The sequence below is a fragment of the Coenobita brevimanus genome, chromosome 81 (genome assembly GCF_032717465.1).
Source record: "Coenobita brevimanus isolate Jiangsu-jjx chromosome 81, ASM3271746v2, whole genome shotgun sequence".
Taxonomy (NCBI): Eukaryota; Metazoa; Arthropoda; class Malacostraca; order Decapoda; family Coenobitidae; genus Coenobita; species Coenobita brevimanus.
Window position 1 is genome coordinate 21,943,435 of NC_137034.1, and position 19,659 is coordinate 21,963,093.

Below are 19,659 nucleotides of genomic sequence, written 5' to 3' on the forward strand. Positions count from 1 at the left end.
TTGTGCTTTGCTAAAAATTCCTGAATCAGTTGAGAAGAATGAGCAGGGGTGTTGTTATGTTGCAGCTTCCAACTTGCTGCTTTCCACAGGTCTGCTCTCTTCCGCCGAACTGCATCACGGAGACATCAGAAAACGTCGAGGTAGTAATGTTTGTTTACAGTCTGACCCTCTGGTGTGTATTTGTGATGCACATCATGGTTGTCGAAAAAAAAAATGTCAACATGCGTGTTCATTTCACCTTGCTGTGGACCTGTCGTGCTTTTTTTGGCCGAGGCAACCCTGCATACTTTCACTGGGACGACAGTGCTTTGGTTTCTGGATTGTACTCGTACACCCAAGTCTCATCTCCAGTGATAACAATCTTCAGAAGGTCTGGATCACGATTTGCACACTCCAACATGTGTTGAGCAATGTTCATCCGACAGAAGAGATCATTACGAACGCGATGATTCACCTGTAGGAGATACTGAAAACCGACTTTGAAAATTGTTTCACCCAGTGGAAAGAACGGGCTACGTGTGTCAAGTCAGAAGCTAACTACTTTTAGGGGGATTAGTGTCGTAGCTCAACAGGTTAGCTATTTATTTTTTTTAGAGCCAAAGGTCGGATACTTTCTGAACAGACCTCGTATGTGTAACATACTCATGGCTGTTCAATATACATTCCACATACGTGTATGAATGGGTTTATTAGAGATAAAAAAAAGGTCAAGCTATTGAGAGAGGGATGAGGCCAGTAACGAGTGGTGAAGGGTGGATTATCTCAAACATGGTGTGGGCAGATGATGCTGTGTTAAATGCCGAACAAGAGATTTGAAGATTGGTGCAGACTGTTGTGAATATTTGTGAGCATCGTGATCTGAAAGCATATGTAAATGAGAGCAAAGTGATGGTTGCTGAGGGAGAAGTTGACTCCCAGTGTGATGAGATACTTGAATTGGTGACAGAAATTCAGTACAGAGGTGGTATAGTGGAGAGTGGTAAATGTGCAAAGGAAGGGAAAAGTGGAGTCTCACAGGAAAAGAAGGTAGCAGTTGCTATGAAGATTCTGATGTGAAACAGGTCCAAGTATATTGGCTATGCATGAGGACTACATACAGAAGTTTCAGTGCCCACAGTAACATTTGAGTATGACATTGGTGTGAAATGAAAAACTTAGAGTAAGTACAGTAGAAATGTAGTTTTGGGGGAATGAGTGTGGAATGTGGATGGGATGAGAAATATTGTGTGAGTCATGAAAGATGTGGAGTGAGGAAGTCTATGGACAGTAGAGTGTGTCTTTAGATGGTAGGGTAATTTGAAGAGGATGGATGTAAACACTGTAGTCCAGCGAAAAGGGTATATCTGTTTAAACATGAAGGTTGGAAGAGGTATGGAAGACCAAGAAAGTGGACAGATATGGTGAAGGAGTGTGTGAGAAAAAGAGGCATGAAGGTTGATAAGGCTAGGAAACTGTCAGTGGATCAAACTGCTTGAAAGAATTTTGTACTAAAGTATGACGTGGTTTGGCACCTCTGTTTTTATCACGTGCTTGACAGTCATCAGAGTGGTTCTCGCTGATCAATAAGGTGAAGTGCATAAGTGTGGTAAGTTATACTTGTGATGTGGAGTCAGGATTCCAGGAGTTTGAATGGTGAGTGAATAAGAATGTGGTTCATTTAACTAGGCATGCTGTTGATCAGTTCTCCTTCTGCCATTTTTCTTTTTTGCCCTCTGGCCCTGTCTCACTGAAACCTTCGTTGGGAAAAAAATGTTGGGATGATGATAATGAAAATGATGAAGCTCAAGAAAACTCAAAGGTAAAGCAAGAGAGGGTAACATCCTCTCTTACGCTACTTTTTACCAAAAAAATAATTTCATGAGTAATTCTCTTTTCATGTTGAATCTATCTATCCATAGCCCGACGCTCTAATCCCACAAAGGGTGGCCCCAGACAAAACGCCTCCAAGTCACTCTGTCACACACCATTTGACTGCACTCCTCCCAACTCACTCCCCCCTCCCTCGTATACATCTCAACTCCATCCCTCCACCTCATCCTCGGTCTTCCTCTCCCTCTCCCTCCCTCCACCTCACCTACATACACCCTCTTAGTCAGTCTTTCACTCTCCATTCTCTCCACATGTCCAAACCACCTCAGTGTATTTCTCCTAATTTTCTCAACCACATCCACATCCACCCCACAACGTAACTTCACCTCTTCATTCGTCAACCTGTCCCTCCATGTCACTCCACATGCTCCTCTCAAGTAACTCATTTCCACTGCTCTCACTCTTGACTTGTTCCCCTCTAGCAAGGTCCATGCCTCGCTTCCATACGTCAGGGTTCGGGATCACAATACTATCAAGCAGTGACTTCTTAACTTCCATACTTACCTCTCTATTTCTCATCACTGCTTTCAGTGAACCAACAACCTTCCTTCCCTGCTGTACTCTTTCACGCACTTCATCCCCTAAAGTTCCATCCTTACTCATCACAGTACCCAAGAACTTGAATGCACTCACATTCTCCATATCCTCACCATCCAACCTCACTGTGCATTTTTTTACTTCATTCCTCTCAAACACCGAATTTTACTCTTGTTTTCATTAACATTCAGATTCCTCTTCCTACACACTGTCCCAAATTCACTCACCAATCCTTGCAACTCCCATTCATCTTCACTCAACAATATTGTATCATCAACAAACAGCAACATGGGAATCTTCCACATCTCACCCTCAATCATTAAAGCCACACCCACATCCACTACCCTACCTTGCACCTCCTTTGCAACCCCATCCTTATATATATTAAACAGCCATGGAGGCATCACATATCCCTGTTTCAGTCCCACATTGAGATCAAAGAACTCAGCTCGTCATCCACTCACACCGTAGCCCTAGCTCCTTCATATATACTCTTCACAGCACTCAACAATTTCCTTCACTCCATAATTATATTCTTAACGCCTTCCACATACCTTGCCTATCTATTCTGTCATAAGCTTTCTCCATGTCCATGAAGGCAGCATACACTTTCTTTCCCTTCTCTAAATACTTCTCCACTAAACATCTTAGAACAAATATCTGATCTACACACCCTTTTCCCTTCATAAATCCCCTTGTTCTTCTCCAACTAGCTCCTCTGTCCTATGCCTAACCCGATCAATGGGAATTCTACCATGTATTTTTCCAGTCACACTAAGAAGGCAAATACCCCTATAGTTACCACATACTCCTCTCTCCCCTTTTCCTTCGTATAAAGGAACAATTATACCTGATTTCCAGTCCTCTGGAACCCTTCCCTCTTCCCAAGCCAGTCTACACAACTTCCATATCCACTCCACTACAGTCTCACCCCTATACGTCTGCATTTCACCATACACTCCATCAATTCCTGGGGCCTTTCCCACCTTGATCCTCTTCATTACTTCCACTACTTCCGCCCTACTGATCTCTTCCTTCCTCCTCTCATCTCTTCTTCCAGCCATTCCCCAACCACTTATACTCGCATTGCTCTCACTCTCGACATTTAACAAATCCTCGAAGTGCTCCTTCCATCTCCTCAATTTCTCTCTTCTACACCAACAATCTATTATTCCCATCTTTCACTCCCCTACTATTTCCCCTTTCACACTGTCGAACTTTCTTTATCTCCTTCCAAAACAACTTCTTACTCACCCTCCACTTTACACTCAGACTCCTCCCAAACTTTTCATCCACTTTCTTCTTAGTCTCCTTCACCAATCTCTTCACCTCCCTTCTCCTCCTCACATATACTTCTCTCTTCTCTCTCATCTTCTCCCCTACCTATACTCGCTAGCCATTCACTATATGCCTTCTTCTTTTGTTCCACAGCTCGTTTCATCTCATCATTCCACCATGCTGTCCCTTGCACACCCCTGCATCTCCCCCTCACTCCACAAACCACCTCACACGCTGTGCCTATCTCTTCCTTGAATATCTTACATATGGTACGTCTTCCACCCCTTCCATCTGCTCTAACTCATACCTTCCCAATCTTTCTTCCTCTGCGCTCTTATACTCTGCCATTTTCTCACTATCTTGCAACTTCTCCACTCTACTCACAGGAGCTGTTTCCTCATGTCTTCCCCTTCGTCTCTTCACCCATTTTCTTTGCAGCCTTACCTTGGCCATCACTAAGTGATTGTCCGAGATTCCATTCCTCCACCCTCTTCACACTCTTGCATCCAACACTTGTCTTCTCATTCGCTCATCCACACACACGTAATCTATCATTGCCTTTCGTTCAACAAGCTCACTGTCCCATCCTCCTCATGACTCTTCACGTATACCTGTGGATCATCTTACGCCTAAATGTGTTGGCTATTGCCAACCCCTTACCAGCACAGATGTCCAACAAAGCACTACCATTCCCATCTACTTCAGCTGGCACACCCCACTGACCAACCATTCAATTCACTTGTACATTCCCAACTTTCCATTCATGTCTCCAGTCAAAAACACTCTCTCGGTCCTCTCAGACTTGTCCATACACGCCTCTACACTTGCCCAAAACTCGTCCTTCACTCTGGCCACTCGGTCCTCTGTCGGCGCATATGCACACACAATCACCCAAGCTTGTCCACCTACTTTCATCCTCACCCATACAATCCTTGCACCCACTGTTCCATACTCTCTTGTATTCTCCTTCCACTTCTTGCATATCATCAGACATACTCCCTCTCTTGCCCTTTCATTCTCACCAACTCCCGCACATTTTCCTAAACCATATTCCCATTCTCTCACCCTTTCACATCCCCATTTGGTTTCAGTCAATCAACATACATCCACTCTTGCATCCTCAAGCACCTAAACAGTCTCAATCTCTTTCACTTCATCATTCACTCCTCTCACATTCCATGTCCCCACCCTTAGAATGTCCTTTGTCCGTTCCTTAGTCGTCAACTATGGTCCGTCCTAGTCCGAGGCGCTTTATTCGCTTGTTTAGTTAGTTCCTTTTACGGGGTGGGGCACTAACCCACCACCAACCCTTTTAATCGCCTAATACAACAAGCAGGGATACTGGGGGAGTATTCTTGAAAACCCCCCTACTTGTAGTTAAAGAGAAAGTTTCATGTTTGGTGATACTGTTTGTTAACCTGTTAGTGTTAGGTGCCATAGTGGTGAAATCTGCAGTCAGGTCAGTGGTGAGATTGGTGCTGGGTGTAGCAGAGGTGATGTTGCTGATGAAGGCGACGATGGAGGCGTTGACAAGGTGGAGGAGGTTCTCAGGACAGTTGTCAACAGAAAGGGGGAGGTGGGTGGGGTGTCCTCCCCCACGCAGGAACTTGCCCACCACCACCCAAATGTTGTAACAGAAGGCCACCAGGAATCCTAACACTGCACCCTGAAGATTGTGGTTTGGTCATATGAATCTGTGGTTTTATGTGGACATCACTTGATATAAAATACTACTTGCATGTGTTATAATATTGCCCTCCATATTCCCAGTAGAACTGATATTGAAAAGGAAGAGGATCAACTGGGATAACAGTCCCATATCCTCTATTCTTACTCTCGGCAGTTTTGCAGCAATCCTCTGATCTAGGTCCTGCACTAGTAATAAGCTAGTTCGTGTGACCTTTTGATATGAGGTGTGAACATGGTGACTGTGTAAGGAATTCAAGGTATGTTGTGTTGGCACTGCGTGAGACAAAGATGAACGGGCATGAAGTGGAGGAGTGAGAAGGTGTGAAATGTATGGATCAGGTATATATGTGTGCGTGGATGGTGTATGGAAGAAATTGCGCTGTTGATGAATGATGTATAGCAGAGGAATGAAAGATCATAAATTTGTCAGCATGAGGTTTATATATGTCAATTTCCAATCTGGGAGAAAATTGTGATAATAAGAGACATATATGGATGGGAAAGAGGGAGAGAGTAACCTTGACACTGGTGGTATCAGCATAAGAGCAGTAGACAGGACTGAACTTATGTTGTAGCTAATTATAATGATACAAGTAATTCTTCCTTTGTGCATTATTGTAAAGTACAAAAGTTTTGCTGGTGAAAAATATGAAATCCACAAGAATTACACAGCAGTGTATTGAAATAATTGGCATCCATTGATAATGAAAGTGATTATGAAGAAATGTATGATAAATGAAAGGAACAGTAAGCTATAAAACCTGTGACATCTTTGCTTCCCTACATGAGTTTCAAGATGGACAGTGATTATGAAATACTAGGCTATGTAAGAGTGAAAGAATTAGCAATAATTATCTTATGTCACGATTTATATAAAGTAATCCGTGCTGCTTCTGTTATAATAATACAACGATTGTACAGTTCTGGTGGCCTCTCCTGGCTAGCCCTTTGCATGCAGTACAGTATGCTTCACTAATCAAAGAACTTTCCAGCCAACGTAGCAGCCATCTTTATACAACTTCCTTCTCACACACCACTCACAAGCAGGTAATGATTTGCATTTACTTATTTTGCGTGATGTGCTTGACCATTAGGGAAGGGTAAACTTTAGTTTTGAAAGACCTGATACCCCCTCCCCTCTCAAAACCCTGTGTGGGAGGTAATGCCTGCAAGATACAGTAAATCCCTGTAGTTGTAGGTTACATATATAAATTTTTAACTATTGATAATATGCTCCTCATGGGGCAACGTAGGATTGGATGATGAAATGAAATAGCAATACTTTTATGTGGAGAGTGTAAACCTGTGCCCACCTTTGTGTTGACCCAGGGTGTGCACATGCCAGCCAGGAAGATGCCTATGAGTGGTCCCTTGACAGCTCCTGAAATGCTGTTGAAGACATGGAAGATGTTGCCCAGGTTGCCTGCCAGCATACCCACACAGATGACAGACAGGCCCATCACCACAGCTGCCAACAACATGCAGCATCAATACACAGTGTCACAAGATGGTGTCTACCGGAATGTAAGGAAAGTGTTTTACAGTACTCTATGCTGATGATACAATCTGGTTCCACTGTATAAAATTATAAATGCCATGGACAACATGCAGTGCTGAGTGTGTATTGACAACACGGAATGATTTTTAAAGTTTATGGACCCCTCAAAACTGATGAATTATTGCTGATAACATGAGAAGAAAGCCTTACATATGAGCTTGAGGACTCTGGTGGCTGAGGCATCTGACATCTGGCTGAAGTATGGAATATCCTTCAGAAAGTCCTCCCACAGCAGGCAAGCCATAGAGTTACCGTTGCTGGACAGCGTACTGTGTTGAAAGTGGGACATTGATAATTATGAATGTGTTGTTTGAAAGGAAAATTTTCCCCCGAGCTAGACCTTAATAGATCGTATAGCCCTGCTAGGTGACAAGAGGGCGCTACCCCTCCCGGCATAACAGCTACCGGCGTGGCTCGAACTCACGATCTCCCAGTCCCAAGTCCGATGCTCTACCACTGTGCCACCCTGACCCCATGTGTTGTTTGATAAATACATAGATGATAACTTTATCAAGAAATTTATAATCTATGATTATTTTTCTTGCATGACTAATGTAAGTAAAAGCTAAAGTTTGAAATGTGGCAAATAGTCACGTGAATTGGAAGGCTACTGTGTGATTTGAAAGTTATGATATGGAGAAGGAAATTGAACAAAATGGCTGCAGGAGAACTTCAAAAAGGAATATATACTAAGCTCAGCATTGTCATGTGGATGGAAGAAACTGACGATAGTAATAAAAAAATAAAAAAAAGTGATCCATTGAGAAATGTGGAATAATATATCCTTGGATAAGAAATGATGTAGTTGAGAACAGAAGCACATTGGAGTTGTTTCCTCCAAGAACTGTAGACTGCCTTTGGTGTGACAACATGGAATACTTATATTTTGTGAGGGAAGTACATGTACAGTAGATGAAGGAAGAATGAGATACCGTACAGCAGTTCAAACAAATGGACAAACAAGATGTGGAGACTGATGAAGCAAAGAATTAGCAAATGACTGCACTGTACTGAAGATTCTTGCACAGAGCTATGTATGATTCAGTTATGGCATTATCTCTCATATTGCTGTGTATGCACTTACTGAGATGAGTTATCTCAAAGAAAAAGATTTGTTCTCTACCAGCCTCAACTCAGGTGTGGAACAGTGCCCCTTGTGGGATACACTTTTAGCCTTTAGCAACGTCAGTGCAGTTACTGGCACTGACAGGGAAGGCTTTGAGGATTGTGTATCAGTAGGTCCCCATGGCTGTAGAACCAGGAATTCCAATAGTTCTAATTTTGTGTATTTTAAAAAATCCCATAAGTTGAAAATTTCTGCATGCAGATTCCAGAATCCTTATCTTCACTGCTGGACTTGTTATTCCATTGTTGAAGGGGTTGCTAAGGAGACTGACCACCTTGTTGTAAGAACTCTGGAGCTTCCTGCAGAACTGCTTGATTTTCAGGAAAACAGAGTTCTTTACTGCAGTTCACAGACTTGATGTTGCTGCTCTAAGGCTACAGTTGAAATATTGGAAAATCTCGGGATGCCATATAACTATTCAGTCTTGAGTATGGAATACACTGATGAGTATGCAGTGACAGTCAGGAGTCAGTCTGGTGTGGTCAGTGCTGTTGATGACCCTTTTGAGTGGAAGGGTACTCATAAGTGTGTTACTGTGGGAGAAGCTGATGAATGTGTTGTTGAGTGTCCACGATCAAGTAGGGGATTCGTCTCACCAGGGATGCTAGCAACAGTTGATGGGTTATGCTTCTAGACTGGCTAGGGACTGAGGGCCACAAAGATTTCTGGCTTGTCGGTCAAGAGTTTTACCAAGAACGGACAAAGAGAGGTATGTCAGGGAAATTCCTGAAGAGTTAGAGGGTGGCTTTCAAGTGCAGTAAAAGTCCTGTAATCCGAATGCCAGGGGACCGAGGGTCTTTCGGACTACTGTTTTTTTTTTGTTTTTTTTCCGGACTACTGGGGGGACCTCTGAAAGCATTAGAAATATGTACAGGATCATTAAATAAACACTTAAAATGATATGGCTTATTGTTTTACTCACCGGAAATGCAAAGAATTGTAGATGAATAGTTGCAGGCAGGTATATCCAAGTCGAAGAGCAAGTCCAAGCCAGATCAATCTTTATTTAAAGCCCAGAAAAATTTGAAAAAGCCCAGAAAATTTAAAAAAAATCGCCTTTCAATATTCGGAGTATTGGGATGCTTGGATTATTGGTGGTCAGATTGGAGGACTTTTACTGTAAATGACCTTCGACCTGCTATCAAGCCCTGAAGAAACTCTGCTCCAGACCTGCCTCTCAGATTAACTCTGCTAAGATAGTAGATAGATGGCTTGTGTCTGGAGTAAGTGACTAGCGGGCTCGTTGGCCTGAATATTTAAAGCAATTGTGTATAGCAGAACCCAGCATGGAGCTTCCATCGGCTGATGTGCAGTCACTAGCTGCCATCCCACCTGTCTACAATGCCATGTCTTCCTTAGATGAATACAGGACGGCAGTGACAAGGCTGAAAAGTGGTAGGGCAACTGGTCTTTGTGGCATCCGGCCAACCTGATCAAAGCTAGGGAAGAAGCCATATATGGGGATTACTTGCAGCAATATGGGGGTGAGATTGTAGTGGAGTGGATATGGAAGTTGTGTAGACTGGCTTGGGAAGAGGGAAGGGTTCCAGAGGACTGGAAATCAAGTATAATTGTTCCTTTATACAAAGGAAAAGGGGAGAGAGAAGTATGTGGTAACTATAGGGGTATTTGCCTTCTTCGTGTGACTGGAAAAATATATGGTAGAATACTCATTGATCGGGTTAGGCATATAACGGAGAAGCCAGTTGGAGAAGAACAAGGGGGATTTAGGAATGGAAGAGAGTGTGTAGATCAGATATTTGTTCTAAGATGTTTAGTGGAGAAGTATTTAGAGAAGGGAAAGAAAATGTATGCTGCCTTCATGGACTTGGAGAAAGCTTATGACAGAACAAATAGGCAAGGTATGTGGAAGGTATTAAGAATACATGGAGTGGAGGGGAAATTGTTGAGTGCTGTGAAGAGTATGTACGAAGGAGCTAGGGTTACAATGCTAGTGGATGGTGAGCTGAGTGAGTTCATTGATCTCAGTGTGGGACTGAAACAGGGATGTGTGATGTCTCCTTGGCTGTTTAGTATATACATGGATGGGGTTGTAAAGGAGGTGTAAAGTAGGGCAGTGGATGTAGGGGTGGCTCTAATGAATGAGGGTGAGATGTGGAAGATTCCGGTGTTGCTGTTTGTTGATGATACAGTGTTTTTGAGTGAAGATGAATGGGAGTTGCAAGGTTTGGTGAGTGAATTTGGGACAGTGTGTAGGAAGAGGAATCTGAATGTTAATGAAAACAAGAGTAAAGTTATGGTGTTTGAGAGGAATGAAGTCACAGAATGTACAGTGAGGTTGGGTGGTGGGAATATGGAGAATGTGAGTGCATTCAAGTACTTGGGTAGTGTGATGAGTAAGGATGGAACTTTTGGGGATGAAGTGCTTGAAAAAGTACAGCAGGGAAGGAAGGTTGTTGGTTCACTGAAAGCAGTGATGAGAAATAGGGAGGTGAGTATGGAAGTTAAGAAGTCACTGCATGATAGTATTGTGATCCCTACCCTGACGTATGGAAGCGAGGCATGGATCTTGCTAGAGGGGAACAAGTCAAGAGTGAGAGCAGTGGAAATGAGTTACTTGAGAGGAGCATTTGGAGTGACATGGAGGGACAGGTTGACGGATGAAGAAGTAAAGGAACGTTGTGGGGTGGATGTGGATGTGGTTGAGAAGATTAAGAGAAATACACTGAGGTGGTTTGGACATGTGGAGAGAATGAAGAATGAAGAACTGACTAAGAGGGTGTATGTAGGTGAGGTGGAGGGAGGGAGAGGGAGGGGAAGACCGAGAAGGAGGTGGAGGGATGGAGTTGAGAGGTATATGAGGGTGGGGAGAGTGAGCTGGGGGGAGGGTAGGCAAATTGTGGGTGACAGAGTGACTTGGAGGCTTTTGTCTGCGGCCACCCTTGGCGGGATTAGGGAGTCGGGCTATAGATACATAAATAGATAGACTTGCAGTAGCTGAAGTTGTTCGATGTACGGGTATAATTCCTGATTGGATGAGGTGTTTGGTTAGCCCTGTTTGGGAAGGGAACGGAGATCTGTGTGACTGCAGTAACTACCACGGTGTTACAGTGTTCAGCGCTCCAGGCAAGGGTCTGGCTCATATGCTGTTGATAGATATCCAGGACCATTAGTTAAAAATTCACAAGCCTCGGCAATCTTCACCCAAGAAAACTACACTTGATTGGATTCTAACCATCGTGAGTTTCAATAAGGGTTGCTGGCAGGCTGCATCAGTCTCAAAAAGGCGCTTCACTCAGTAAATGAGGCAGCAGTAGGGGGACTCCTGTCCCCCTGGCATCCCCACAGTGATTATCCAGTTGATAACTGGCTTGTATTTAACAGGTGTGTGTGTGTGTGTGTGTGTGTGTGTGTGTGTGTGTGTGTGTGTGTGTGTGTTCTACTGGTTGCCCATTGCGTTTATTTCTTTCATTTTTCAGTGTGAGAATAATGACAAAAAGTGTGAGGGTCATGACGAAAGATGTGATGGTGATGATCAGGATCGAATCCAAGAATATTTTGAGGTGTTGTCCATACACAGTCCCAAAGTGATGGGCAATTGGCAGTTGATATCATTTGCTCTTTTATTATATTTTCTGACTTTTGACCCGATGATGAAGTGCTGTGAACATGGATGTGAATATTGTTTGTGTATCGGTATTGTTCGTAACTTTCGTTTCGTTTATAAAGGCTCCAACGTGCTTGCATGCTCCGGCCTTGCTCACCTAATGGTGTCTCTCCACGCTACTTGATCTCTGGCAGCTCCCTATTTAGTCCTTTATCCCTAAGGCCACACTCTGTAACCTTATCCCAGGTCTTTTTCTGACTCTCACAATCCAACTCCCAACATGAATAGGTTGTATCACCATATTTCTATCGTTCATTCATTTTTGATGGATCTAACACGTTTGCATGAATCGGCCTTGGTCATCTAATGGCGGCTGTCGATGCTGCTCAATCTCTGGCAGCTTCCTTATTCAGCCCCTTATCCCTGAGGTCACACTCAGTGACCTCATCCCAGGTCTTTTTCAGTCTACCTCTCGCAACCCCCAACATTAACACTTCTCACTTTCTGCAGTCAGTTATCATCCCCCATCCTCTACACATACCCAAACCATCTCAATCTACTGCTGTTCATCACAGCACCAATACACTCCAGTCCCATCCTATCCCTCAACTCTTCCACTGTAAACCTAGCTCCCCCAGGTCTCACACTCAAGGACTCACTGCACATCCACCTAATCATTGTCATCTATATACGTTTGAGCCTGTGACTATCCTCTTCCTTTACTGCTCAAGTCCCATTACCATACAGCATTACACTCCAAACACATGCTGCATACAAAGATCCCTTAGCATGGAGGAAGAGCCTTCTCAATGACAGGAAAGGCAACAGCTCCCAGAACTTCTTTCAACCACTCCCCACTCTAGCCACAGAGCTAGCTCCTGCCCCACCTCCAGCACATAACATGCCTCCCAAATAACAAAACTCTTCCACACACTCAAGAGACTCACCAACAAGTTCAATCCTTTCATGCCTGACAATCTCCACCTGCTCTCCCTGACACACCACACATGAAATCAGCATTATCTCGCACTCTACCTCTAATACCACTACATCTCTCATGCACTCACTTATCACAGACACTGCACAAGATGGAATTACTTCCCACACCCTTGTAGCAAATCGCACATCGTCACTCTCCCTCATCTTTGACTGTACCGCCCCCAGCCCTAGATATCATCACTTTTGTTTTATCTGCATTTGCTCGTAAGCCCTTGTGCCCCATACCATCTCTCCACTTCCTAAAGCTTTCCTCCGTCCCCCTTTCATTCTCTGCAACCAACACCAAATCATCAGCATAAACATCTCCCACGGGAGTCCATTTCTGAAGTAAGTAAGTAAGTAAATGTTTATTGCTTTATAGTCATACATCCATGTATACATTTGAACATTACATAACATGCAACGGTCTGTCGATCCTAAGCTCCCTGACAGACATTTTTATAAATACTATATATAAATTGTGGTTGCTTTAGTTGGAGATACCGGCTACAATCGTATGTGTATCAGAAAGGAAAAAATTATATAAATACAAACTACAACCTTATGATTATCGAAAATATACATGCCTACACTCATACATATATACATACATACATTCATAAATAAATACATATACATCGATATACATACACACACATCTATCTATCTATATACCTAGGATGCTTCCCCCAAGGAAAGGGAGGTAGCCGAGACAGGACGACACACTCCCCATTTACTCATCCATTCAAACACAATCATTCGCAATCTTAGCCCCAAAGGGGAGAACGGACAGATCCTCACCACACCACACCGCACAAGGGTCAACTGCGCAATGCAATCAGTGACATCCGCAGCAGGGCCCGACAGCAGAACTGGTTTACCCCTGCCACATCATAACAGACCCATCCCCTTACCCGCACCTGACCTAACTAGAAGATCAGACCAAATGCAGGAGAATATCCCCTCAGGGCTGCGTCATCACTTACTCATTCACAATTTCTCTCCATTTCTTTCTGTCACGCACAGCCACTCTTCCTTGCTCATCCCTCTCACATCCAGCGCTCTCTTCACACTGTCCATCCATCCTATTCGTGGTCTTCCTCTCAGCCTTGCACCTCTCACATCAGATCTAGTTATCTTTTTCACCAATCGCTCATTATCTATTCTCTCCATATGCCCAAACCATCGCAACACCCTCTGCTCAACTCTACCAGCCATCTCCCGAAAAACTCGTTCTCCTTCGCACTTCATCATTTCGCACTCGATCCATACGTGTCACTCCACACATACTCCTCAGACACCTCATCTCCATTACATTCAAACTTTTCCTCTCTGCTACACCCATATTCCATGTTTCAGCCCCATATAACGCAGTCGGTACAACAACACCCTCATACAGCCTACTCTTTACATCCATTCTAAGCGAACGACATCTAAACACCTTTTTCATTCCTCCCAGCACCTTTCCTACTTCATTTATTCTAAAATTCACTTCTGCATATATTTTTTCATCCATAGCAACATGTGACCCTAGATATTTAAAACACTCTACCTCCTCAAGCAACTCGCCATTGAAAACTATATTCATCCCCCTACCATCTACCAACCTCGTACACTTCATCACTTTACTCTTATTCTCATTTACTTTCAATTTCCTCCTTTCACACTCCCTTCCAAACTCCTCTACCAACTGTCTCAATCTCTCCTCTGAATCAGCCACCAGTGCAGTATCATCTGCAAACAGCAGTTGCTTCAGATTCCACTCTCCACCATCAACATTCACCAGACTCAGACCTTCACCTAAAACTCTTGCATTCACCTCCCTTACAACACCATCCATGTAAATATTAAACAACCAAGGTGACATCACACATCCCTGTCGCAGCCCCACTCTCACGGGAAACCAATCATTCACAGCATTTCCCACTCTTACACACGCTCTACTATTTACATAAAAACTTTTCACCCCTTTTAGTAACCTACCATCAAGTCCATACAATCTTAAAACAGTTCACAAAGCCTCCCTATCAATTCTATCATACGCTTCCTCTAAATCCATAAATGCCCAAAACACATCCTTGCCTTTCGTTAAATACTTTTCACACACTTGTCTCACAGCAAACACCTGATCCACGCATTCTCTCCCTCTCCTAAAGCCACACTGCTCATCAATCACTCCCTCTGTACCCTCTCTAACTCTCATAATTAACACTCTACCATACACCTTACCTACAACACTCAAGAGACTTATACCCCTAAAGCTAGTACATTCATACTTATCACCCTTGCCTTTATACAACGGGACCACACAAGCACTTGCTCAGTCAATTGGCACCATACCTTTCACAAAGCACACATTCAATAATCTTACTACCCAGTCAACAATAGTCACTCCACACACATACTTTTACATATATACTGTACATACCTATTCTCACATACACACATGTGCACATATACAGTATACACACATACATATACACATGCATGTACATACATACACATACACACACATACACATATATACACACACACACATACACACACATACACATATATACACACACACATACATATACATATACTTATACATATAGATACATACATATGCACATACACATACACACACATATATACATATACATATACATACACACACATACACATACATATACATATACTATCTATCTATCTATTGCCAGACGCCTCAATCCCGTTTGGGGTGGCCACAAACAAATCGCCTCCAAGTCGCCCTGTCCCCCGCCATTTCACTGCCCTGCTCCCAACTCACACACCCCTCTCTGATATACCTCTCCACTCCATCCCTCCATCTCATCCTCGGCCTCCCCCTTCTAGAACCCTCTCCATTACCTTCATTACTTGGTGTAAAAGCTTTATACCTCCATAATTTCCTTTGTCCAGGGCATCACCCTTCCCCTTGTACACATTTCTATGGAGGTAAAAAAATAATAAGAAGGGAAAGACCCAGTTTGTATGTGTATATTGCAGAGTGACACAAATGATGCTTCACTAAACTCATGTGGCAGTATCTTATGTGTTGTGGGGATGGCTCAGTCTGCTAGTATGCGCGCGGATGATGGAATATGCGTATGAAATAAATATGCGATGCAGGGTAGATACTGGTAACACTGAGTGATGATAAAGGATGTAAGAGTGATGATAAAGGATGTGAGAGTGATGATAATGGATGTGTAAATGATGATAAAGGATGTGTGAGTGATGATGGATGTGCGTGATGACAAAGGATGTGTGACTGATGATACAGAATGTGAGAGTGATGATAAAGGATAGTGTTGATGGATGTCAGAGAGAAGATAAAGGATGTGAGAGTGATGATAAAGGATGTGGATGAGAGTGATGATAAAGGATAGTGTTGATGGATGTGAGTGATGATAAAGGATGTGATGTAAGTGATGATAAAAGATAATGATGATGGATGTGAGTGATGATAAAGGATGTGGGTGATGATAAAGGATAGTGATGATGGATGTGAGTGATGATAAAGGATGTGGGTGATGATAATGGTTGCTGACAAGAAAAGGAAGAACCACTACGTCACCCACCTAAGCACGCCGCCATTGACAGCTGCCACAAAAACCCCAGGAACGCCAGTGAGGTGACCCAACTTCCGCATGACCAGGTAAGGGATCACCTGGTCGGGTTTCTGTATCCCACCTGATGCCAAGGGATCGCAGTCTCTGAAGGCAGCATAGGCAACCAGGCCGGAGAAGTAGAACAGACCCCACAGCAGCCACACACCCACGGCAAAAGCGATGACCAACCTGTGGGAAAAACACGTAAATTAAGGTTTAAGTGGTACCAGCAGATACCATTTAACAACCACACACCCACAGCAAAAGCGACGACCAACCTGTGGTAAAAACGTAAAAATTATTAGATGTACTAACAGAGAAGTACAACAGACCCCCCAACAGCCACACACCCACAGCAAGAGATGACCAACCTGTAGTAAAAACAAGAGGCTTACGAGGTCCATATAAATTAAGCATTGGTGAGTGTATGTCAATGACGTACCCTGTAGTGAGTTGAAACACTGACCTTCTGAGCACTACAAATGATAGTTCGTGTTTAGTGTTGTGACGATACGTGGATTAAGCAGTGTTATGCTGGGCCAGTATATGTACAGTTTATGTGAATTCTGTGTTTTCAGCCCTTACCTTGAGGATTTTTATACCCATATGAAGTCTGCCATGAATTTTAACATAAATGAATCTGAATACTTAAATATGCAATGTGTCCACACTCACTCCTCATTATGCAACTTCATGAGAATGTAGTGGGGTCAGGGCTTCCACTTTAGGGTAAAATACCCCATTTTAGGGGAATCGGGCCCTCTTTAGGGCACAGTTTAGGGTAAGCTTAAATTTTGTAAAATCTAGGGGAATCGAGCAAGTTTTGGGGTGTTTTTGTTCATTTTTAGGGTATTTAATAGTCTTTTTATCAACATGACTAAAGTTAATACCTATTTATAATATGTGGTTAGAAAAACTAGGTTTATTGATGTCTGCCATGAACTAAGTAAAAGAAAATGGGTCCGATCAGTTCCATTTTCTGTGGTTGAGGACGGTTTTGTTTTAACGCGGAACAGCTGAGCTCGTCTATCTATCTCTGTCTATTGCCAGACGCCTTAACCCTTTAACCGCGGGTGTCATTCCGGAATGACATTGCAAAAACTGGACCAAACCGCGGGTGTCATTCTTGAATGTTTGTGAATATTTTGAATACCCCGCGTTTTTTCCGTGCGCCAATTGTTTCAAGGGAGAGTAGCTATTAAGTTCTTTCACTCCAGCCGACCCCCACCTCCCTCCTCCCCCTCTGGGGCCCCACCTCCCACCCCCTGGGCCCCCCACTCCACCCCAGACCAAACACGCATCAGTATCTGTCCAGCTGTGTGAGTGAGAACACTGCTGATGTGGCAGTGAAGTGCAGGCAATTACAGTGCCTTTTACCTGCCTCAGTGAACACAGAGTGGGTGTTTATTGTATGTGCAGTGTTCATATATGTTTATAGTATTATTATCAGAATGAGGTTGGCATTTGGTAATGGTGTGTGAGCGAAAAATAGTGATTACAACACCGCTGATATGGCAGTGAAGTGCGGGCAATTACAGTGCCTTTTACCTGCCTCAGTGAACACAGAGTAGGTGTTTATCGTATGTGCAGTGTTCATATATGTTTATAGTATTATTATCAGAATGAGGTTGGCATTTGGTAATGGTGTATGAGCGAAGGTAATGGTGTGTGAGCGAAAAATAGTGATTTTAGATCGCTCACTTCTAATGGCACTGCCCATCCAGTGATAGTCAACGAAATCATGAAACCTATATCATTGCAAAGCCGAAGGATAGTACTTTCTAATAGTACCTTATTTTTCGCTCTAGATTTATTCTGTGCAGAGTTATAAAGGTTTAAAGTTTGTTTACATTTTGGTCGAAACACCCGCGGAAGACGCCAGTCGGGGCAAAACAATGCCCGCGGTTAAAGGGTTAATCCCGTTTGGGGTGGCCACAAACAAATCGCCTCCAAGTCGCCCTGTCCCCCGCCATTTCACTGCCCTGCTCCCAACTCACACCCCCCTCTCTCAAATACCTCTCCACCCCATCCCTCCATCTCATCCTCGGCCTCCCCCTCCCTCCTCCCCCCTTCACCTCACTTACATACACTCTCTTCATCAGTCTTACACCCTCCATCCTCTCCATATGGCCAAACCACCTCAGTGTGTTCCTCATAACGCTTCCTATCACATCCACATCCACACCACAACACTCCTTTATATCCTCATTCGTCAGCCAGTCTCTCCATGTGACTCCACAGGCTCCTCTTAAATAACTCATTTCCACTGCTCTCACTCTTGACTTGTGTCCTTCCAACAACGTCCAAGCTTCACTTCCATACGTTAGAGTTGGCATCACAATACTGTCATGTAGTAACTTTTTCACTTCCATGCTCACTTCCCTGTTTCTTATCACTGCTTTCAAAGAACCAGCAACCTTTCTTCCCTGCTGTACCCTTTCAAGCACTTCACCCTCCAAACCTCCATCTTTACTCATCACACTACCCAAGTACTTAAACGTACTCACATTTTCCAATTCCTCACAATCCAACTTCGCTGTACATTCACTGACTACGCCTCTCTCAAAGACCATCACTTTACTCTTCCCTACATTCACCTTTAGATCCCGTTTCTTACACACTCTCTTAAACTCCTCCACCAAGCCTTGCAGCTCCCCTTCGTCTTCACTCAACAACACAGTATCATCTGCAAACAACAGTACAGGGAGTTTCCAAACACTATCCTCTCTCACCAGGGCCACTCCAACATCCACTACCCTACCTCGTACCTCTTTTATTACCCCATCCATGTACAGATTGAACAGCCATGGAGACATGACACATCCCTGTTTCAACTCAACTTTCAAAGAGAAAAATTCACTTAGTTCACCATCCACACGCACTACAGCCTTCGCACCATCGTACATACTCTTCACAGCATTCAACAACTTCCCATCTACTCAATATATTCTTAACACTTTCCACAAACCTTGTCTATCCACCCTGTCATATGCTTTCTCCAAATCCATGAAAGCCGCATACAACTTCTTCCTTTCTCTAGAAACTTTTCCACTAAAGATCTAAGAATGAATATCTGATCTACACAACCTCTTCCCTTCCTAAAGCCTCCCTGTTCTTCTCCAACTAATTTCTCTGTTCTTTCTCTAACTCTGGCAATAAGTATCCTACCATACACTTTTCCTATTATACTAAGAAGACAAATGCCCCTATGATTACCACACACTTCTTTTTCCCCTTTTCTTTTGTACAAAGGAATAATTATACCTGACTTCCAATCCTCCGGGACTCTACCTTCCTCCCAGGCCAATCTGCACATCTTCCACATCCATTCTACTACTATCTCTCCCCCATGCTTCAGCATTTCACCACACACTTCATCAATTCCTGGGGCTTTCCCCGATTTAACTTTCATTGCTTCCACAACTTCTATTCTACTGAGCTC

The 19,659-nt window shown here is 43.4% G+C and overlaps 1 protein-coding gene across 1 annotated transcript in view; it reads right to left on the reverse strand.

Annotated features, from left to right (window-relative positions):
• Nucleotides 1-289: 289 nt before the first annotated feature.
• Nucleotides 290-19,659, reverse strand: part of LOC145409502 (sodium-coupled monocarboxylate transporter 1-like) — a 69,762-nt gene continuing 50,392 nt past the window's right edge. The window contains exons 6-11 of the mRNA XM_080279893.1: nucleotides 16,188-16,406; nucleotides 7,082-7,200; nucleotides 6,687-6,841; nucleotides 5,103-5,350; nucleotides 741-858; nucleotides 290-454 (exon numbers count right to left, since the gene is read on the reverse strand). Coding sequence (XP_080136019.1) covers nucleotides 290-454; nucleotides 741-858; nucleotides 5,103-5,350; nucleotides 6,687-6,841; nucleotides 7,082-7,200; nucleotides 16,188-16,406 — 1,024 coding nt within the window. The remainder of the gene's footprint in view (nucleotides 455-740; nucleotides 859-5,102; nucleotides 5,351-6,686; nucleotides 6,842-7,081; nucleotides 7,201-16,187; nucleotides 16,407-19,659) is intronic.